This window comes from Zootoca vivipara, chromosome 15 (genome assembly GCF_965207765.1).
Source record: "Zootoca vivipara chromosome 15, rZooViv2.hap1.1, whole genome shotgun sequence".
Classification (NCBI taxonomy): Eukaryota; Metazoa; Chordata; class Lepidosauria; order Squamata; family Lacertidae; genus Zootoca; species Zootoca vivipara.
In genome coordinates this window covers 5542180-5565532 of record NC_142598.1, presented here as the reverse complement: position 1 = coordinate 5565532, position 23353 = coordinate 5542180, and the positions used below count along the sequence as shown (strand labels likewise).

Here is a 23353-nt window from a genome sequence, read left to right as displayed (position 1 = left end):
GGGAGCAAAGGCTGGTGACTCCTTTACTTGGCAATCCTAGCCTGCTCAGCATTGGCTCCTGAATGATGTGAATAAAGTGACTATTTCCTTTGCCACGAATCTGGCCATGCTTATCAAACAGCTCCAGCTCAAACAATATCTAACACCATTGACTGGCAGCTCTGACTAGGTTGGGTCAGGGGCAGACAGGTGGCGAAGCCATGGCAGATGGAAGGAAAACCCTGCACTGGTGTTTTCTCTTCATGTGTGTTATATTTACAGACCTGTGCCTGCATGCTTGCACATCTCCTGCAATTTGAACCCCTAGAGAGCTGGGAGGTAGCTGGACCTTAAGAGAACGGCAATGCTAGCAACTAACTTGTAAAAACAAAAAAAATAAAAAAATCCTTCCAGTAGCACCTTAGAGACCAACTAAGTTTGTCATAGGTATGAGCTTTCGTGTACATGCACACGAAAGCTCATACCTATGACAAACTTAGTTGGTCTCCAACGTGCTACTGGAAGGAATTTTTTTTATTTTTTGTTTCGACTACGTCAGACCAACACAGCTACCTACCTGTAACTAACTTGTAAAAGACACTGATAATAATACTAATAATATTGTATTTGTACCCTGCCCATCTGACTAGGTTCCCCAAAGACAAACAGAATAGGACCAATGGCTTACTGGGGCAGTTGTCAGAAAAAGAGAGAAAGCTGGAGGGTGTGGCATTATTTGGGAAGTAAAAACAGCCAGCAATAGTTCTGCCTCACTACTAGTTCTCAGGCCAGGCATCCAGCTGTATAATCCTACATACGAAGCTGCCTTACAGAGTCAGGCCACAGGCCCATCCGAGCTCAATTCTGTCAATACCAGGCACCCCCAAACTGCGGCCCCCAGATATTTTCGCCTACAACTCCCATGATCCCTAGCTAACAGGACCAGTGGTCGGGGAAGATGGGAATTGTAGTCCAAAACATCTGGAGGGCCGAAGTTTGGAGATGCCTGGTCGATACAGTACACTGACTAGTGTTTCAGAGTTCTCCTGGTTTCCAGACAGGAGACATTTCCAGCCTTACCTGGCGATGCCGAGGATTGAACCGTTGGCCTGCAAAACATATGCTCTGCCACCAAGCAAACTTGCTATAAATGTGTGTCAGACACATGCCTTTACGTTCATCCCGATCAAATTGCTTGGCTACTCTTTTGAGGATCCATATTGAAACACAGTGGGGAGGAGGGCATGTAGGTGGGCAAGCAGTGGTCAGGATTTTCCACCCCCCCCCCTGCACAACCTTCAATGATTTGAACAGCTGTAATAAGATGTCTGTATCTATCAGGTGTGGTGGTGGTGGTGGTGGGGGAAATACTCAGCTACATCCCTCCCTCCACAGAAGGCTGAGCACAAGATATCTTGTGCTGGTGGATCCAAATAGCAAGAGATAAGAGCATAAAAGATACAGCAACTTACATTGCTGACTTCCTACTGTCTCACATTCTCTTTTCTCCCTGCACAAGCCCAGGCCCCAAATTCACCCCACATAGATTGGGATGAGATCTAGGAGTTTGGGCTTCCAGGCTTGTCACTAACCCACTAAATGCAGCTTCCTCTCCAACCCTTGATACAATCTCCAGAACTTTTAGCCCTCCAATTCTCCCGCTCCGCACCCTTGAACTTATCCCTTGAATTGTTTCCAAATGAAGGGTGTCGATTTTGTTTGGTCTGCCTATGGGTTTTCATGTCTTTCCTCCAATTCCCTCTCCCTCTTCTTCATCCTCCTTGCCGGTCGCCTTTGGAGGAGGCGGAGACTTCACTTGGGTGGTTGCTGCTGTGACTTTTTTTTTTGGGTCATCGGTCCCCTCCCTGTTGCTTTCAGTCTTTCTCTCTCTCTCTGTCCCACCAGTACAGCCTGGGACATTGTAGGAAGGCTTGGTTGAGGCAGATCAACTGGCTGAAGTGGAGACACTTTCTCCAGTGTCAGCACAGCCCGTTCCCCACGTTTTCTAGGCTCCGTGGACCAAGACGCGTTCAAAAATTTGCCAAGGTTTGTGCTCTGCACCAGGTCAGTTTGATTCAATGCATGCCCAAAATCCAGTTTTTTGAAGTACAGTTGTTGATTTCTCTTTGAGTGATGGATATAGGCTAGGAATTGTTAAGAATAGTAATGGTTATGGATAGAGGAGTGGGGTGGACAGAAAAGCAGGATTGCAACATGGGTGGATAGGGCAAAGTGCTGAAGATGAGATGTGTTCAAGCCTCAAAAATCGATCCTCTGCTTTGGATGCCCTTCACTGCTACTGTATTGTTGGGGCTGAGAGAAGTGCACTCTGCACGTGGGTAGAGGCACCCTCATCCTCATTATTATTTTGCATGGTCTTTGTCTGAGCTTTGGGACTGAAAAGAGCTTCAAAGGCTAAGCCCTGATGTTGGCCATTTCCTCCTGCCTTGACACGAGGAGTATTTCTAAGCATGGGTCGGCTAGAGACAAGGCAAACTTTCCCCTCTTCAAATGAAAAGGGTGTTGGAACATGGCAGTGCATGGCCAAAGTGCAGTGAGTTCGAGAATGCTAGACGCAAAGCAATCACACAACGGACCAAGGTCTAAATTGTTAGGAATGTGTATGGTTGACTTGATTTTTTTAAAGTTACATCTAGATGGGATTCTCACTCCACAGATTAAAAAAGAGTAGTGGTATCCTAACAGATTGTGATAACCGAGAGGAGTAAACAGTTTAATAGATGAGCCAGCCTCCAATCTTTGTCAATTTCTAAGTCTGATTTGAGGGTGCTTTGAACATGGAGAGTGAATTCAAGAAAATAATCCTTGTAGATCCTTTGGGAAAGAGTGAAGGCTGCAATCCTATAAACACGTACTTATGGTGCCTAGGTCTCACTAGATCGCAGGGGACGTGTTTCTGATGCAAACAGGCATAGGCTTGGGCAAAAATGTGCTAGGTTTTGAGTTCTATTATTTTCATTTGTGCTGGAAAGTTAAAATAACTGCATCAAAAAACCCAGAGCAGATCTACGGTTCCTTGCACCAACTTCTAGTAGTGCAAATACAAACCCCCATATTTCATTACAAAAAAAAAAGGGTAGAGAATGAAGTGAATTAAGAGCACAGGAGCAGAAAAATGAGCATGAAAGCCATGAGAGAAACACATTGAGATGGCTGAGAAATGGCAGGGCAGACTTGTTGCAAGCGAGAAACACAAAGGCTGGCAGAACCTGCCAAGGTCAGAAAGGTGCTTGCAAGAACACAATGGGGAAGGGGGAGAGTGAATTGCCTGGACATGGCAGAGAAGGCAAATGTGGAGGTTGCTGCTTGTGTAAAGATGCTGAAAAGATCAGCGTTGTGCAAGGAAGGGAAGAGCACAGGACTATTCTTAGGCATACATAAAGTTATTAAATAGTAATAACCGAGGGACATTATTGTTATTGCTTGTTATTATGGTATGGTTTTCTTGGTATTTTAGTACTGTAAATCGCCCTGTGATATTTCGGTGAAGGACGCTTTAATAATTTAATAATAATAATAATAATAATAATTAATAGGTAGCATGGTGACTGGAGAGGACAGGGACAGGGCACTAGAAAAGAATTGTGCACTAGAGGCAAAACATGCCACCCAGAGTTCCAGACCAACGCCATGGGAGTTTCAGACGAACACATCAACCAGTTTCTTCACCGACAAACATGCTTTTCCACAAGGGAACGTTTGACCCTCTTTTGCCCTGTTATGATGATGCGCTGTGTGCAAGCAAATAACAATGGAGTTTTTGCATTCACTTTAGAGAGCATTTTAAGCAAACAGTCCAGCAGCTGCAGTCCTACTACCGTATGTGCAGCGACTCGGGAGGGAGTCCCATTTGATGCAGTAGGTTTTACTTCCACAGAAATACACACAGGATTGGGCTGTTCTTAAGCCTCCCATGGCAAAAAATGCCCCAAGAATTATACGTGAGAAGGAAGCCGGTCAATGTGGTGGAAGGAAGTTGGTCCTTCGACGTGGGGGGGGGACTGGGTTCGAAAAATCCTATCTCAAACACAAGCAGTGACTCGCTTTCTCATCTGTAAAATGGGAGCCACATCTCTGTTCGAAACCAACTGACTTGTAAGGAAGTCCTGTTGGTTCCAACGGAACTCCTCCTCGTGCAAGACAATGTTTTGAGGATTCTACCCTGAGAGTCATGGATGGGAAAGACAATTAATAACATTTAATATTAATAAGTTAATTTATTTAATTGGAACTAGGATCATCTGCGTGTTTATATAGCTGCCAGCTGAGGATTATGTTTCAAGCATCCGATGAAACAGACTCTAGCTCACCAAAGCATTTGCCACAATATATGTTAAGTCTTTCAAGTGCCACAAGACGCTTGTGTTTTTAGCATTAATTTCGCACATCAGACGACCCAAAATGCTTCATGTGCATTATGTCAGTCGTCCTTAGACCACCCCTATGAGGTAGGCCAGTGTTATTATCCCCACGTTGCAGATGGTGGTGGGGAAACTGAGACTGAGAGAGTGTAGCATGCTTAAGGAGACCAAGGCGGCATATACACCGTGCATTTAAAGCAACCCCAAAGAACCCTGGGAACTGTAGTTCTCTGAGGGGTAAACTGCAGTTCTGAGCATTCTTTATATGAGTGGTGTGCATTCTGAGCTGGGGACTTCCCAGCTCACACTCTTGTTCCTGCACTGCACCAAATATGGAAATATTGCTATGCACACACACACACATTTAAGCTTTAGAGATGGACATACCTCTGTACAGATTGATACAAAACTAAAGATCGACAAAAACAGGGGGGGAAAGAAAAACAGTGGGTGAAAAACCCCTGCATGAGGAAAGGATAGTAGGATGACCTTGTACTGGGAAACTCAACAGGTAGAAAAAAAAATGGATTGATGGAGAAACGCAGAGGCAGAGAGGACAGGTAAACAGGAATGGGATATAATGAAAGGAGGGGACACATATTAATTTCTTTTGCTCTCCATATAACTACCTCCCCATTAACATCTGATCCCAGAGACTAATGCATTTGCCTGGTAATTTTTTTGTCCTGGTAAGGATCCAAATGGAATGGTGGCAGGAAAATGGAGTTCAAGAAATGGGAGTGGGCTGGGTTTTCCATTCTTGTCCTCTCCTGACTTCTTAAGACTTCTCAGTTCCCCTTTTCCATTTGGGATCTATGGAGTTAGGGAAGGAGCAGAGGGCCTGAGAGGATGGACTCCACTAGAAAGAGCAAAGCCAGGAAGTCCTCCTGGTTTACCTTCTGCCTAGGCTCTCGGACACCTGGGTTCTTTGGAAGGTCCCATGTTCTTGTGAAGTTTCTGACGGGGAAGCTGCAGGCTGAAATGCAAGCTGGTCTCTCTGTGGGAGCAGCATCTGAAGGGTTTCAGGCTGGATTAAAACTGCTGCCTGTGATTCAATAGTGCCCCGATAACAAATACCCCACAGATAATTATCTGAAGCTGGTGAAGCTGGTGATAAGGTTCTGGAAGCATCTCTGGGGCCCCCGTGCCCAGCTCAGTAACAGTGTGCAGAGCGGAGTTACTAAATGGCTATGGGCACAACTGTAATTTTGGTTGAAATGAAAATATTCAAAAGGAAATTTCATTCTTGCTGATAAGGACTGGTGTAGCCCAGAGATAAGGTGATGCCTTTGATGTGTGTGGCATAGATGTTTGTGGCAGTGTTGCTTTGATGTATATATGTATGTGTGTGTGCGTGTACGCGCGCATGGACACACACACACACACACAGTTTGGGGCTATGCTGTATGGCATATTTCACATTTTCACAGATGAATACAGCACAGGCTCTATTTTAACACCCCTATTTTCAAAAGAAGGTTCACTATTTGAGCTCCCGCCCCCCCCCACCTTCCCAGATTATTACACATTGCTGAAGTCTCTCATTGAGCTGCTATAGATCCTGCATTTATTTTCCCTGCCATAGTCTATCCTCCACTGGTTGAAAATCGAACACAGCATGTTCCTTATTGGCTTCAGGACCTTCTATACTATTTAAATTCAGAGTTTTGTTCCTTTGATTAGAGATGTCCGGGGGGGGGGGCGGACGACATGCTTCTTCTACAATATGCTATCAAGAGCAGCAGTTGCAGGGTATGAAATGTTAGAGAGATGTGCCCCGCATGGTGTCTTCATGTTCATGTTTATACACATATGCAGGTGCACTAGAGGCAAGGTGTGCCGTCCACCTCCATTCAGAGATTTAATTGCTGGAGAGCCCAGGGAGGGAGCTGAACCCTGATGAACCCCTGAGAGCTGATTTAGAGGATTGAATTCAAAGTTAACTATACAACAGCTGGTTCATTTTATCACTTGAGTTCCTTGGGTGGCCTCACTTTATCAGGCTGCGGTATGTTTAAGAAGAGTTTAGTGGACCAAAACGCCTCAGCTTAGTTGAATCACTTAGAATTTTTTTATTGCTTCATTTGGTCTAGCGCTAATCACCCTTACAGGCGCTCTGGATATTTGGAAGTCGAATCATGGGAAGATTGCTTCAGGTAATATTGTAACTGCCTTGCTGGGGTTGTTCACCAACCCTTGGGCGCATACCTATTGCCTTATAACTGCAGCCAGTGTCTATAATTCTGAGCTAAGCTTGCCTGCACATCCAGTGTTGAACCAATCAGGACAACAGGTTTTTTCTGTGGTATCATAGACTCATAGAGTTGGAAGAGACCACAAGGGCCATCCAGTCCAACCCCCTGCCAAGCAGGAAACACCATCAAAGCATTCCTGACAGATGGCTGTCAAGCCTCCGCCTAAAGACCTCCAAAGAAGGAGACTCCACCACACTCATTGGCAGCAAGTTCCACTGCCGAACAGCTCTTACTGTCAGGAAGTTCTTCCTAATGTTTAGGTGGAATCTTCTTTCTTGTAGCTTGAATCCATTGCTCCGTGTCCACTTCTCTGGAGCAGCAGAAAACATCCTTTCACCCTTCTCTATATGACATCCTTTTATATATTTGAACATGGTTATCATATCACCCCTTAACCTTCTCTTCTCCAGGCTAAACATACCCAGCTCCCTAAGCCGTTCCTCATAAGGCATCGTTTCCAGGCCTTTGACCATTTTGGTTGCCCTCCTCTGGACACGTTCCAGCTTTTCAATATCCCTCTTGAACTGTGGTGCCCAGAACTGGACACAATACTCCAGGTGAGGTCTGACCAGAGCAGAATACAGTGGTACTATTACTTCCCTTGATCTAGACACTATACTCCTATTGATGCAGCCCAGAATTGCATTGGCTTTTTTAGCTGCTGCATCACACTGTTGACTCATGTCAAATTTGTGGTCTACCAAGACTCCTAGATCCTTTTCACATGTACTGCTCTCAAGCCAGGTGTCTCCCATCCTGTATTTGTGCCTTTCATTTTTTTTTGCCCAAGTGTAGTACTTTACATTCCTCCCTGTTAAAATTCATCTTGTTTGCTTTGGCCCAGTTCTCTAATCTGTTAAGGTCATTTTGAAGTGTGATCCTGTCCTCTGGGGTATTAGCCACCCCTCCCAATTTGGTGTCATCTGCAAACTTGATCAGGATGCCCTCAAGCCCATCATCCAAGTCATTGATAAAGATGTTGAATAAGACTGGGCCCAAGACAGAACCCTGTGGCACCCCACTAGTCACTACTCTCCAGGATGAGGAGGAGCCATTGATGAGCACCCTTTGGGTTCGGTCAGTAAGCCAGTTACAAATCCATTGAATGGTAGCATTGTCTAGCCCGCATTTTACCAGCTTCTTTACAATAATATCATGGTGCACCTTGTAAAAGGCCTTGCTGAAATCAAGATAGGCTATATCCACAGCGTTCCCTTCATCTACCAGGCTTATAATTCTGTCAAAAAATGAGATCAGATTAGTCTGACATGACTTATTTTTCAGAAACCCATGCTGACTTTTAGTGATCACAGCGTTCCTTTCTAGGTGCTCACAGACTGTTTGCTTAATGATCTGCTCTAGAATCTTTCCTGGTATTGATGTCAGGCTGACTGGGCAGTAATTGTTTGGGTCCTCTCTTTCCCCCCTTTTGAAAATAGGGACAACATTTGCCCTTCTCCAGTCTGCTGGGACTTCGCCTGTTCTCCAGGAATTCTCAAAGATTACTGTCAGTGGTTCTGAAATCACCTCTGCCAGTTCTTTTAATACTCTTGGATGTAGCTCATCTGGTCCTGGAGAGGTTCTGAAATCACCTCTGCCATTTCTTTTAATACTCTTGGATGTAGTTCATCTGGCCCTGGAGACTTGAATACATCTAAACTAGCCAAGGATTCTTGTACTACCTCCTTACTTGTTCTGGGCTGTGTTTCCCCTGCTGAATCATCTGCTCCATATTCTTCAGGTCGGGCATTGTTTTCTTTTTTGGAGAAGACTGAGGCAAAGAAGGTATTGAGGAGTTCTGCCCTTTCTCTGTTCCCTGTTTACATTTCACCATCTTCTCCTCTAAGTGACCCCACTGTTTCCTTGTTCTTCCTTTTGCTACGGACATGCCCATAAAAGTCCTTTTTGTTGCTTTTAACCTATCTAGCAAGCCTGAGTTCATTCTGTGCTTTAGCTTTTCTGACTTTGTCTCTACACGTGCTGGGTATTTGTTTGAATTCCTCTCTGGTGGTTTCCCCCCTTTTCCATTTTTTGTACATATCCCTTTTAAATCTAAACTCACTTTAAAGTTCTTTAGATAGCCACCCTGGCTTCTTTAGGCACCTTCCATGTTTCCGTCTCATTGGTATTGCCTGAAGTTGTGCTTTTAATATCTCCCTTTTTACAAACTCCCAACCATCATGAACTCCCTTCCCTTTTAGTATTTCTGTCCATGGGATCTCACCCAGCATTTACCTAAGTTTTCTGAAGTCGGCTTTCTTAAAGTCTAGGATTTGAGTCTTTGTATGCTTGGTTGCTCCTTTCCGCTGTATAATAAACTCCAGAAGAGCATAGTCACTCCCACCTAATGATCCTGCCACTTCTATCCCACTAACCAGGTCATCACTATTAGTTAGGATCAGATCTAAAATGGCTGATCCTCTTGTTGCTTCTCCCACTTTCTGGACAATGAAGTTGTCTGCAAGGCCAGTGAGGAATCTGTTTGACCTTATGCTCTTGGCTGAGTTTGACATCCAACAAATATCAGGATCGTTAAAATCCCTCATTACTACTATCTCACTTCCTTTTGAATGCCTGGTCATCTGTTCCAGTTAGAATGATTCTAACTGCTTTCACAGACAAATTTCCTGAATTGCAAAATTAGGAAAAGCAATTTACCTGGAACAGATAGCAGAAATTAGTCATTATCCATGGTAAATAGGAACATAGGAAGCTGCCTTATACTGAGTCAGACCACTGGCCCAGCTAGTACTGTCTACCCTGACTGCCCAGGGGTTCAGACAAGGAACAATCCCAGCCCTAGCAGGAGAGGCAAAGGATTGAACCTGAGACCTTCTGTATGCAAAGGAGATGCTCTACCACTGATCTGTGGCCCTTCCCCAGTAAGAATCACATAAAAGACCAATGTGTATATTCAGACCCTTTGGACTTGTGATTTGTTAAGCTGAAGACAGCACAGCATCTGTGGCTTGCCACCTGCTTGACTTTGACCTGGGCTTTTGACATCCAAGCTGGGAGGCAGGAAAACCAGATTTACCAAGCCCCTGGAAGGCCATCATCACACATGGTTGGTGCAGATTGCATTCTGCTAGTGGGTGACAAGTTGTGAAGGCCTGTTGCACATTTTGGGGAGTAATGGTGGATTCTAGGGCCCCATCTGCAGCACACATTTCAAGCAGTATAACAAGACATGTGTGACTCCAGCATTGTGACCCTCTAGAATAACAAAGGAGACCACCATGGCTGTTACAGCTGCAGTGGAATCTCCCTGCTCAGTACTGTGGGGAAAGCTTTTGCCCTTGTAGTTCTCAACAGATTCTCAGGGTCTATCCTGAGTCACAATGCAGTTTTAGAGCTCAGAGGTCTACAGTAGACATGCTTTTCACACTGTGCCAGCTGCAGGAGAATTGCCGAGAGCAGAGATGCCCCAGACGAAGCCTTTGACCTCATCAGCTGAAAATGACTCTTCACACTGCTCAACAAGATAGAAGGCTCACCTAAGCTCCGCAAGATGACTGTGTCCTTCCATGAGGACATGTGCGACTCAGTCCAGTATGACGGCTCATCCTCAGCAGGATCCCCAAGAACATGCTCTACGGCAGGGGTCGGCAAGGTTTACTTCACCTGGGCAGGTCCACTACAGTAGAGATCCCAGATCCCTCTGTGGGTTGGATTGCGTGCGTGCGTGCGTGCATGAGTGCATGCGCCCGTGATTTCTGGCATCTGCATCTGCGCAGATGCGATTTCTGGCACCGCAGAAGCGAGTCCCCGCGTTCTGGTGCAGTGAAGTTTAGCGCAGTGTGTGGGGACTCACCGCGAGTGGGCGGCTCGGTTCGGGGGCGGCTCGTGGGCCGGTTAAACGACCCCTATGGGCCGCTTGTGGCCCACGGGCCTTAGGTTGCCGACCCCTGCTCTACAGGGAGCTGGCTTCAGCCACCAGGTCCATTGGCAGACCAGCTCTGCATTACAAAGATGCCTGCAAATATGACTTGAGGATGGCAACATCAAGCACACAGTGTGCAAATCCCTGGTAGATGACTGCAGCTCCTGGAGACAGACAGTCTGGCTGTGCATCCATTGCAGTGACCAGAGGAGAAATGACCACTGGGAGAAGTGCAGGGAGAAGAAACACCGTGGTGTATCTGCAACAGCACAAAGAGGTGCCTTCCTCTGCCCCAGCTGCAACAAAACATGTCTCTCCCGTATCGGTCTCTACAGCCACAGCAGGCACTGTAACTCTCCAATGGTTTGATTTTGCCCCTGATGGCACACTCCTTCATTGTCTCTCGAGATGGACAGATGCCAACATACCACTTTGAACAGCTGCATTCAGAAGGGGCAATTGGGGGGTTGCATGTGTTTGCGCATATATGGTATAGTAAAGTGAGCTGCAAAATCTTGCATTCAAAAGCAGCCTCAGCCATGAACTCACTGACTGGCTATAGGCAGTTTCAGGCTTCCCAAATACATTATGGAGATAATGACCATGTTTGGATGATCATATCTTGCCTTTGAAAGCTGAGATATGAATGAGCCTTTCAGCCACACACAGGGCTCCTTCCATTCCTCTTTGTGCAAGCAAGCAAGCAAGCAAGCAAAAAAAAAAATCTTTTCGTTAACCATCACAGGATTGCCAATGTGATGTTCTCTGGATGTTATTGGACTCCTAGCAGTCCCAGGCAGCATGGCCAATGGAATTGTAGTCCAACTGTATCTGGAGAGTAACCATTTGACAACCTGATTTGAACCAGGAAACCATGGTTAACAGCTTCAGAACAAGCCAAAGTATTAAATTGTGGTTTTTAAATTGGCTTAATCTCTTGGCCTGTTTCGAAGCTGTTAATTATAGTTTCCTGATTCAGATGAAATGGGAAGCTATAACAAAGTGAAGACTTCTTGGTTTCATAGAATCAAAAACTTGTAGAGTTGGAAGGGTCTCCAAAGCCTGGTGCAAAAGACACAGGATTTGGGGTTCTTAAAAATACCCCTGGCTCCCTCTCTCTCCCCTGCTGCTGTCTGAAGATGCAGATCTTTAGACGGTTACGGATGTTAAGACATGCTGCCGAAGATGCTGCAAAGGTTTGAATTGAAACAATCTGTGTTTTTATCTAGTTTTGAAGTTTGTTTTTCACTGTACTGCCTTGCTGTCATTTTGTTGCTCGGTTTAAAATGATTTGTATGCCACCTTGAGCTCCCTTGGCCCAGCACGGGGGCTGCAGAGCAGGTACAGTGTTGCAAAAAAGCACAACAAATGCACACATATAAAAAATGTGTATCTGAATTCCGCAGCCCAGCCTATGACTCAGAATCTGGTCCCCCATTCCCCTCCCACAGAGCAAAATTGAGGAGGTCCTTTAAAGGCCCCAGAGGTGCAAAGGGGGAGGAAATGAATCAGAGGACAACAGCGCCACTAGTCCCACGTTCAGAGGAAGCTGGCATGTGTACAAGGTTGATTTCAAAAGGCTTCCTTTGGTACCCCATGACTGAACACACTGCAAAGATCGGGTGATAAGGCCTGGCACCGGATCCAACTGCCATTCACAGGGCAGAGGAACAGGATCCTAGAAAGATGTAGCTGAGGATGCAGAGTTTTCTGCAGGAAGCCCCCAAAGAACATGGCAGGCAAGGAGCTGCAAGCTCTGCTGGAAGGGTGCTTGTGAATGGCAGGTTAATGCGATGGGGTCTTGCTTGGTTCTACCTCCAGCAGATTTGAAAAGAGCTGGTGCTCCCTTGGGGTAGTGGAGGCTGGTCCACTAGGGCACATGGGGCACTGCCCCATCCCCCTTAGTCTTTCCCCAATCACCTGCCTTTTTTCTTACAACTAGCCCAGGGGGTGACTCTGCCTGCCAGCTGCCTCTTCTTTAAGGCTTATCAACACTTACGCTTTGCCCTGTGCTTTCTGGGCACAAGTCCACACTTGAAAGCTCCATGTCCGGGCGCCGTTTTTGCCCGCGAGCTTTGCCCATGAAAACCGGCTCTTTAAAGCTGAAGTTATCCGTGGGTTGCTGTTTGCTCTGCTTCAGCCCTGGAATCTGGTTCCTGATTTCATTCCATACTACCAAAGCTGAAATTAGCCAGAGTGTAAGAGGGACCCAGGTGGCGCTGTGGGCTAAACCACTGAGCCTAGGGCTTGCTGATCAGAAGGTCGGCGGTTTGAATCCCTGTGACGGGGTGAGCTCCCGTTGCTCGATCCCAGCTCCTGCCAACCTAGCAGTTTGAAAGCACATCAAAATGCAAGTAGATAAATAGGAACCGCTATAGCGGGAAGGTAAACGGCGTTTGCATGTGCTGCTCTGGTTTGCCAGAAGCGGCTATGTCATGCTGGCCACATGACCTGGAAGCTAGACGCTGGCTCCCTCGGCCAATAATGTGAGATGAGCGCCCAACCCCAGAGTCGGTCACGACTGGACCTAATGGTCAGGGGTCCCTTTACCTTTACCTTTAAGAGAGAAATACAAGCACAATACAGACACCTGTGTTTCCCCCAAAGGGGTCTCAGGTGACAAACATTGCTTCTCTTTCCCCAGCCTTCACAATTTTAGCCTCACAATTTTTGCTCTGGGAAGCCCAAGAGAGTCCTGCCCCTGCCGCCCCCCAAACATGAGCTTTGTGGCTGCCTGGGGTTTTGAACCTAGGTCTTCCCCTTGTCCAGTCTTTGCTTGACACACTCAATATATTATGTGGGACATACGCTGCAAGCAAACTCAAATACTGTATCACACACACTTTTTTTCTGGAACCTCATCAGATCTGGAAGCTGATATTGATGAGGAAAGTGAAGATGTCACTTCTGAGAAAGAGAGACTGGTTAGAGAAAGAGATAAGAGAAAGGAGGGTGAATTGCAGAGTCACTAGGAAAGGGGTTCCTCCGACAGGCCCTGGACTTCTCTGCCCCCCTCGGGCAAAGGAGGCAAATCTACAAAGGCTTTGCAAGCAGTGCTCTCGCCTGGGTTCCCATTAAATCCAATTCCCATCTAAGCACAAGGCTTAGGAAGAGCCAACCTGCACTACATTTATCACGCAATTCTTTTTGTTTATCCCATGGGAATCTGTTGCTGTGCCCCAGTGTATCTTTGCCATGCTGTTTTAATGGTAGGGATCAAAATGGGGGCAGTGTGTCCCCATTTTAACACTGCAGAGCGGTAAAGGATGGGCTGCAAAAACCAAGACTTTCGCCACCTCCCCACCAATCCATCCCAAACATCTTTTGGATAGAGTTGCAAATATCTGGTGGAGGCCCAGATATTTCTACACCCAGTGCTCACAGTTGTGTAGGATGTCATCTCACATCTTTTCAGGTGGACACACCTGGCCTACCTTCCCACTTTCCTCTTGTTCACACACTGAAATAATTCTACTTTCTATCACCACCCCATTTTGGGCACTGCATAATCGTAGAATCTTGGAGTTGGAAGGGACCCACAGGGTCATCTAGTCCAACCCCCTGCAATGCAGGAATCTCTGCTAAAGCATGCCTGATGGATGGCCATCCAACCTCTGCTTAAAAGCCTCCAAGGAAGGATAGTCCACCACCTCCCATGGGAAGCTGTTCCACTGCTGAACAGCTCTTACTGTCAGAAAGTTCTTATTGATGTTTAGTCGGAATCTCCTTTCTTGCAACTTGAAGCCCCTGGTTCGAGTCCTACCCTCACAGGAGAAAACAAGCGTGCTCCCTCCTCCATGTGACATAGCCAAAGAAACCTTTATTATTATTTTTAACCTCTCTTGCAAGCCTGAGCTCATTCTGAGCTTTAGCCAGCCTGACTTTCCCCCTGCAACTGTTGGCTACTCGTGTATACTCCTCCTTTGTGAGTTCCCCTTTCTTCCATTTCTTATACATGCCCTTCTTAATTCTCAGCTCATCTGTAAGCTCCTCATGCAGTCACATCGGTTTCCTTTTATTTTTCAGTTCCAATGTGGCTTAAGGATAGGCTGCCAGGTGGAGAACGGAACACACAGAGGCACACATTTACAGATGTGATTCTAGACTCTGAAACCTAGAGGTAGTTAGAAATGCTTGGTTTGTAGCCAATGTTAATCCTATTTAGTATAGACCCATTGGAAATAATGGACATGACTAACTTTGGTCCATTGATTTCAATGAGTCTAACTCTGCATAACTTAGTAGGATAGAAACCCTTGTGCGTAAGTGTTGTGCTTTACAAAAGACACTCCTCTCTTTGAGGTCAAAGTTTGATTTAAGGACAAGGGAGAACAGCAGAGGCCTCGACATTGTCCACCAGCAGTTAGTAGCACCTGGTCGGCAGGTGGAGCAGGTAGCAAAAGCCACCTGTTGTCTTCCCCACAGTGTTGATATGTATTCTATTTCTATTACAGTAATTATTTCTACATTTGTGTGAGCATATGAACTAGCATGTTACAATGTTGTGCAAATTGGATGCCCTCTTTGATCCTTTTTTTGGGGTGTGTGTGTGATGCAGATCCTCCTTTTTGGCAATACATAACTGGTCAAAAAGAAGTGCCAGTAGCACAGCTTGTTATCGCTGCTTCTGCAAGTGGCTATAAGAGCACCTCCTTAGGTAGCCTGACCACCGTTTTGCACCCCCTATAATGCCCTATACCTGGCATCATTCTGGGACACTGTGGGAGGGAGGAAATGTTGGTTGATTCTCTCTCCCTCCCTCTGTGGGTAGAGATATTCAGATAACATTTCTGCAGAATTGCCATTTTTTTCTTCTGGGATGGAATTTTCTCAGAAAAATGTCTTCTGAGAAATTTTGGCTCAGCTTTAGTTGAAAGGGGGCAGGTGAGCAAAGCAGCATTAATATTATATTTTATTTGCTATTATCTTTACTCATACTCTCTCATCCTTTATGTGTAGTTTGGATACTGCACTATGGACTTTGAAGTGGGATTTTCAGGTCACCTCACAAAGATCAAAATGCAATATGGGGCAAACTTCAAACTGATCTTGGTCTGAAGTAGCTTGGTTGCCAGTAATAGAACTGCTAGGTATCTAAGAACTGGCATGTTCAGCAATGGGCTGCCACATCTATTACCAAGAACAGCTGCCAAAAGAAGAGGAACATAAATATATTTATCACTGGGTAAATAGCGTTACAAAAGCCCAGTGCCTGCCTCTCTCTCTGCCAAGCAGTGGCAAGAGCATGGGATTACAGGCACACACACAGGGTCTGTGTCCCTTTGGAGAATACATAGAAGACACGGTGGAAACTGTCGTGCTTTAGGAAATATGGTTTATTCACCTATTTACACCTTCAATCATCCGGAGGGCAACACATTGGCAACCTCTGCTGCAGAGTGTTCTGGAAGTATAATAATAATAATAATAATAATAATAATAATAATATATTATTTATACCCCGCCCATCTGGCCGGGTCTCCCCAGCCACTCTGGGCGGCTTCCAACAGAATAAAACACAACAATCTATTAAACATTAAAAGCCTCCCTGAACAGGGCTGCCTTCAGATGTCTTCTAAAAGTCTGGTAGTTGTTTTCCTTTTTGACATCTGTTGGGAGGGCGTTCCACAGGGCAGGCGCCACCACCGAGAAGGCCCTCTGCCTAGTTCCCTGCAACTTGGCTTCTCGCAATGAGGGAACCGCCAGAAGGCCCTCGGTGCTGGACCTCAGTGTCCGGGCAGAATGATGGAGGTGGAGACGCTCCTTCAGGTATACTGGACCGAGGCCATTTAGGGCTTTAAAGGTCAGCACCAACACTTTGAATTGTGCTCGGAAATGTACTGGGAGCTAATGTAGATCTTTCAAGACCGGTGTTATGTGGTCTCAGCGGCCGCTCCCAGTCACCAGTCTAGCTGCCGCATTCTGGATTAGTTGTAGGCGAACCAAGATAAAACTCATGAATGCTTGTTCTAATCACTAGGCCCTAGCAATGTACTAGATCTCATTCACTTCTCAGTCAGGAATCTGGACTCTCCTTGTCTCATGTCCCATGCTTTTAAAAAAAATTCATTGCAGGTTTTATCATCTGCAGAGGAAGATTCTAAATAAGAGCGGACAATGGATTATTCTACTGTGGGGAGTGAAGACCCTGCCCCCCAGTATTTCGAACATCCCCATTTGCAAGCAAATGATGACGCAGACCTATTCTTTCCTGCATCAGAGGGTGTTGATGCTGGGGCCATGCCCACCTACTTCTCTCGTATGTCTGAATCCTACAGACACTCTCCAGGTAGGTATACAGTGTTTGCAAGAGGATATACCTTTAACCATATTAAGCAGGCTTCTTGTGGGGGAACCCATGTCCTTTAAATGTATGGTGTGAACAGAGTCTGGGAGCTCTCCGTGGTGCTGCACCACCTGCCGTCTAGCCCCGTGGAGGCCTCTGTGGGACCAGAACAGGACAAGAGGCTGCATGCTTCTGAAGACAGGAGCAGGTGCATGCGTGCGAGAGGAGCGAGCCTGTCCCTATAGCCTGACTGTGGGCTTCTTGGAAGCATCTAACTGGCCGCTGCTGGTAACAGGATACCGAACGAGGGAGCCCCTTACTCTGATCCAGCAGGGCCTGCTTGGCCAACTCTAGTGTAGGCCCACTGCCCATAACACCTGCATTACTTAATGTTTCCTTTTGTTTCCCCTCCTCTCCAACAGTGCGGCAGTTGTATCCCATCCTCAATGGTTTGCAGTGGCTGGATGGGCACCCTTACAACACAGCAGCTTGGGCCTCCAGTTCTTCTGGAAAGCCCCACGCTGGACTCCCAATCTACACCTCTGCCACATCCTCCTATCAGACCCTCCAAGCGCCTCCCTCGCCCAAGGACCTCAGCCCTGATGACAAGGAGAGCCCCAGATACCTGGAGATGTTGAAGACGGAGCGGATGAGCCCCACTCATGCCGAACTGCTGCCTTTGGGAACCCCGACCGGAGCAGCTTACACAATGGGGCAGGACTTTGGATACTTCCAGCCGTCTGGGAGTCCTTTGACAGCTGGGTATTCCTCTAAACTACGGGGGACAACACAGCTCTCCCCTACTGGTGAGGATTTTTGCTGGGGACCATCACATGGGCCGCAGAGCAAAGCGGGAACAATATGACACAATGGAGTGCACCACTCCAGACCTTTTCGAAAGCTTGCCTGCCTGTAAAACAAAAACACCTTGGTAAAATGGTGCCGACTGGAGAGGCAGCATGTGCGTTTTCAAATTTGTTTAAAAAATTGTACCAAAGTTAAAAATTTGCACCAAAATACTTTTTCATTTCAGTCCCGATGTGAATATTTTAATGCCGTTTTTTTTTATTAAAACAAAAGCAAAAAGCAAAAACCTAAACATGCCAAATGTGTGGATCACTCAGATGACATTTCCCATTGGGAAGTTTGGCCATGATGTTGAAGGAGTTTATGTGCTCTAGCCGGCCCAGCTGATCAGCACTTATTTTGTGCTCCTTGGATGTCAGAGCTGACCAACCATGAAGCTGTTTACCAGAGGCAACCGCAAGATATAGTTAGCGTAAAAAATGTGTTTAGGAGAAGCGATATCCACAGGCAAATCTATAAAATGCTAGAGTGCCCGTGGCTTGATCATGGTCATGAATTGCCACCTCTGAGCTGCAAAGTTCTGCTCATTAAATGTAGAACATATTTCTTTCCCACATTATACTCTGCATATGCTTAGTGGCACAGTAATTATGACCATACAGGTTCCAGATGTGGACTCTGGCATTGAAAACACGTTCTGAAGCTGACCTCTTAGGTTCTAGGATGAGCTTATACGCCAAGATGGATCCATAATGGAGATTAAGCTCTAGAAAGGGACGCAGGTGGAGCTGTGGGTTAAACCACAGAGTCTAGGGCTTGCTGATCAGAAGGTTGGCGGTTCGAATCCCTGCAACGGGGTGAGCTCCCGTTGCTCGGTCCCAGCTCCTGCCCACCAAGCAGTTCGAAAGCACATCAAAGTGCAAGTAGATAAATAGGGACCGCTCTGGCGGGAAGGTAAACGGTGTTTCCATGTGCTGCTCTGGTTTGCCAGAAGCAGCTTTGTCATGCTGGCCACATGACCCAAAAGCTGTCTGTGGACAAATGCTGGCTCCCTCGGCCTATAGAGCGAGATGAGCGCTGCAACCCCAGAGTCACGACACGACTGGACCCTTTACCTTTAGTATTTATTAGACATGCAAAGATTGGCTTCCTTTACCCGTTATGTAAATGAATTAATATTCCTCTACCCAGGTTCTGACAAATCATTGTTCTTGGCATCTTTCTTGCACTTTCTCTGTCTGGCCTTCTCCAGCCCAGAACTGCATCAGACATGCTGCTAGTAGCATCTCATCAAAGTGAAGGGCCTCATACCCTGCCTTTCTGAGCTATTCTGCCACTTCTCCACTGACTGCTTGTCTCCATCTCTTTCCTCAGAGGCGCGAGAGTGCGTGAACTGTGGAGCCACAGCCACGCCACTGTGGCGAAGGGACGGCACTGGTCACTACCTCTGCAATGCCTGTGGGCTCTACCACAAGATGAATGGGCAGAACAGGCCTCTCATCCGGCCAAAGAAACGTCTGGTAATATATTTTTGATGTTCAGGGCAACATTGAGGTTTGCAGAAGTACATTCTGGTGTGGTGGTGGTGGGGCATGGAAATCTGACTGACAGCGGTGGGCAGGAATGGACCATTGGGGTGGGTAGGGGAATGGAGTGGTGTGGCTGGGCTCCACGCGACAGTTTGTTGCGGCTACCATTTGTCACTGTATGTAACAATCCGCATCATATTCAACCATGCAGATCGTCAGCAAGCGAGCTGGCACCCAGTGCAGTAACTGCCAAACGACAACCACCACCCTCTGGCGCCGAAATGTGAACGGAGAACCAGTATGCAATGCCTGCGGTCTCTATTTCAAGCTGCACAATGTAAGCCATTGGAATAAGGGCATCTCAGTGTGACTATGTCCAGAAAACTGGATCTGGAGTGTCTTGATAAACAGCCTCAGCATTATCTCATGCATGCATGCTTGCTTCTCTCTCTCTCTCTCTCTCTCTCTCTCTCTCCCTCCCACACCCATTTAATGGATAAAAAGCATTACACTGATTTTATGTCAAGTGACTTAAGGACTGTTTTGGCCTAGACGACCTGCCACACCAAATAAGTGTGTGCAACTAACTTCAAAATCTGCATTTCCCTAGAACTGAGAAAACACATTTGTTTCATTAAACACCTCCCCAAATGCCAACGTTTTCAGAATGCAGATGTTTAGCGTGCTGTGATAGCTGTCAAATTCTGTCTGCAAGCTGGTGGACAGGATAACAAGAAGTGGTACGGCACTGTGGACAAGGCTGCACGAGCACTGAAACAGGAAGCCTGCTCTTCAGAAACTGGCACTGCCATAAATGCACACCATGGCCTTGAACGAGCCATCCTGATAAACTTCACTTTATTACTTAAACCTGATGGTTTCTTCTTCTGCTGGGTTTTCCCAGCCACTCTGGGCGGCTGACAGCATATCTAAAAACACAATAAAAACATCAAGTGTTAAAAACCTCCCGATACAGGGCTGCCTTCAGATGTCTTCTAAAATTTGTGTGATTCTTTATCTCCTTGACATCTGAAGGGAGGGTGTTCCACAGGGAGAGTGCCACGACCGAGAAGGCCCTCTGCCTTGAGAATGATCCTGTCAAACCCGGTGGGGTTTACTTCTGAGTTAGTATGGCGCCATAGCCAGCCCCGCGCCTCTCTGCCCTCTATTTGAACCAGGCACCTGCTCTGCAAACAGCTATTGCTCTAGCCTCTTCTTTACTCTATGATCTTCCTGCGATTCCTTCTACTTGCTGTCTCTCGACCACTCTGCGGCACTGCTCCCAGGCTCGCTCATGGCTCCATCTTTTGCCTTCCAGGTGAATCGTCCCTTGGCAATGCGCAAAGATGGGATCCAGACCCGGAACCGCAAGGTCTCTTCAGCCAAGTCCAAAAAGCGCAAGGGGAATTCCGGAGACGCTGCCATGTCCACCCCAACCCCCTTGGAGATGATGCCACCGCCTCTGATGGGGGAAGAAGCAGCTGCCCTCTATACTCTCAGCCCTATGATGTTGCCAGGACATTTGCTCCCTTTTGGACCCAATCCACACCTGCTAGGCTCTCCACCAGGCTTTCCTCCACAGGCTTCTCCTGCCCCACATGGCTCCCCTGGGGTTGTCTCTGCATTGGGGTAAAGAGCCCTACAACCACACAACAACCCACAGCATTCATGTACAGTGACTCTGGGACCAATAAGCAAGGAGTGCACATCTCTCTTGATAATTTTTTGGAGCACGTGTATTAACTGTTTGCAGCATGGGCCCCTTGGAAGAACAGGTGAAAAGAATAACAACGGGAGGGTGCTCTGATCCCGCAGCTCGTCAGTAGAGAAGACATATATCATGGGGTAGTTCCCCCCAAGCAGCGGACGAGGGGGTGATAAAGTAGTCAAGCTCTTTTGCAGGCTGACTGTGCCGCTTCATACTGCAAGTGAGAAATGCTGGGGCTGAGGCTGAATGCTTCCCCATCGGGGAGCAGGTGATGGGAACATGTGCTGTCCATGCAAGGGAACACAGGATGCTGTCTCACCCCGAGTCAGACCACTGGCCCATTTAGCATTTGCTACACTGACTGGCAGCAACTCGCAAGGATTCCGGCCAGACGTCTTTTCTGGTCATTCTGGAGGTGCCGGGGGTTGAACCCCGCATGCAAGGTATTTGTGTTACATTCGGGCTATGAAGAAACAACGGAAGGACAACTCTTCTCTCTGACATCCACTGTTTCCTATGCATGAAAGAAGATTCTTGTGCAGTCTCTCCACCTACTAAGCCATAGACGGAAGCGAGCTACTGATCCCTCCTCCGCCCAGCTTTCTCCACCCCATCTGTAAAGAGCTGCTGTCCAATTATCTCCAACCACATTCCCTTCCTTGCCTATTTGGCTGAGCATGCCCAGCTCATTTGCGTACCTTACATACTCCAGGAGTATCTGCACCTGCTTTTCTGCCCTCCCAGCTATGTTCCCCCTGTGGAATAATTCGGGTGAGGGCTCTGCGTGTGGCTGGATGCTTCCCCTGCAGCCTGGATTGCATGAAAACAACAAGTTCATAATGAGCACCTGTTCTCTGCACCTCCACCACTGCCAGACTGGTGAACTGGCCCATCATAAGCAAAGCACATACTTTTGAACAGTGCCTCCCTTCTCGTCTTAGGGAAGCACGTGTACAAATGCAAAAAGAAATCTAGTTTTATGCTTGTGGGGAATAGTGCTTCCGCTCATCCTATTTGTCATGTATATGGTAAACTGACCCTGCCTTTTTAAGTCAGTCACCCCATCCTGAATCCTCCTTATGTTCCTGTACAGTGGAACCTCGGTTTATGAACACCTCGGTTTACGAATTTTCAGTTTACGAACGCCGCGGACCCATCTGGAACGGATTAATTCACTTTTCATTACTTTCAATGGGAAAGCTCGCTTCAGTTTATGAACGCTTCAGTTTATGAACAGACTTCCAGAACCAATTACACCAGGCATCCCCAAACTTTGGCCCTCCAGATGTTTTGGACTACAATTCCCATCTTCCCCGACCACTGGTCCTGTTAGCTAGGGATCATGGGAGTTGTAGGCCAAAACATCTGGAGGGCCGCAGTTTGGGGATGCCTGAATTACACCCATGCTTCTGGTTAAGTACGCTTCAGGTTGAGTACTCCGTGGATCCATCTGGAACGGATTAATCCACTTTCCATTACTTTCAATGGGAAAGCTCGCTTCAGTTTATGAACGCTTCAGTTTATGAACAGACTTCCGGAACCAATTGTGTTCATAAACCGAGGTACCACTGTATACCTGCCTACAATGCAAGTGGCAATCCTAACAGTCACCCCCACCCCCATTATGTATCTCAGCTGTCCCGTCCCGTCCCCGGCAAGCCAAGACACTGGCAAAAGTGTGGCTATCAGTGTGGCTATCAGTAGAGATTTAGGGAAAAAGTTGTTCCATGTACATCTCAGCTGCTCGCTACTGCTTGCCTATTGTGGGACACGTGAGTTTTGTTTTGGGACTCCTTTGCCTTGGGGAATGCTGCACTCGGGCACGCCACTTCCATCTGCAGTGTTGTTCAATCCAGGAAAAAAAACCTTTCCACTTGTTTCTGCTGACTGTCTAAACCGACCCGTTAAAAATTAGTTGCTGAGCAGGGCAATTTGTACATGTTTGGTACCGGAGTGAACCGACTTTTGTCCTGCACGATCTACTGAAAAACGGGGGGACATCCATCATTGTCTTTCAATTTACAAAGCAAAGCACACTCATGATCTCTTTAACAGTTAAGGCACAACTAATCTGCTTTATTATATATTCCATTTGTAACCTGGAATTAAGTCACCTCTGCCTGCCATTGGCTCTGGCTTCACCTCCTGTTGGCCTCTCTGCCTTGTGCCCTACCATCCTCAGTGAGCATCAGACCAGAGCCCACCTGGCCTATCATTATTTTGAAAGGATTTCAACTATTGAATTTATTGAATAATTTATTACGGTCAAAGGCCAGCTTTTGAAAACACATTTGGGAGAACAACCCCGAAGTACAAAACATATATAAAAAACTTTATACAACAATAAAATTAATATTGGATTTCAACTATAAGCAGATGCTTATAGTTGGACAGCTGGGTGTGGACTAGGGATTCTGTGGCCCTCCAGATTTTGTTGGACTCCCAACTCCCACTGGCACTGCCCAGCATAGCCAATCATCAGGGATTATGGGAGTTGGAGTCAGGGTGGGGTGGGGCACATGTT

The 23353-nt window shown here is 46.8% G+C and overlaps 1 protein-coding gene and 1 long non-coding RNA gene across 6 annotated transcripts; one reads left to right on the top strand and one right to left on the bottom strand.

Annotated features, from left to right (window-relative positions):
* The first annotated feature begins 1446 nt into the window (after positions 1–1446).
* On the top strand, positions 1447–23067 carry GATA1 (GATA binding protein 1). Of its 5 annotated transcripts, none has more exons than XM_035097156.3 (6): positions 1447–2025; positions 16591–16788; positions 17208–17591; positions 18967–19112; positions 19333–19458; positions 20440–23067. In XM_035097156.3, the coding sequence occupies exons 2-6, from the start codon at positions 16617–16619 to the stop codon at positions 20752–20754; spliced, it is 1143 nt and encodes a 380-aa protein (XP_034953047.1). In that variant the 5' UTR covers positions 1447–2025; positions 16591–16616; the 3' UTR covers positions 20755–23067. The 5 variants fall into 5 exon arrangements, with proteins under 5 accessions (XP_034953047.1, XP_060124711.1, XP_034953044.1 ...); XM_060268728.2 differs by having other exon boundaries at positions 1448–2025; positions 16575–16788; XM_035097153.3 differs by having other exon boundaries at positions 1448–2043.
* On the bottom strand, positions 19961–21639 carry LOC148683348 (uncharacterized). Its single transcript, XR_015947145.1, has 2 exons — positions 21528–21639; positions 19961–20050 (listed from the first exon to the last, which is right to left on the bottom strand). It is a non-coding gene; the product is annotated as an uncharacterized LOC148683348 (long non-coding RNA).
* Positions 23068–23353: the final 286 nt, after the last annotated feature.

Bases quoted from the DNA above. Each gene is read 5' to 3' on its own strand.
- GATA1 (XM_035097156.3), top strand. From the start codon at position 16,617: ATGGATTATTCTACTGTGGGGAGTGAAGACCCTGCCCCCCAGTATTTC. The intron at 16,789-17,207 runs GTAGGTATACAG...CCTCTCCAACAG, and splicing joins ATCCTACAGACACTCTCCAG to TGCGGCAGTTGTATCCCATC. The intron at 19,459-20,439 runs GTAAGCCATTGG...TTTGCCTTCCAG, and splicing joins TCTATTTCAAGCTGCACAAT to GTGAATCGTCCCTTGGCAAT.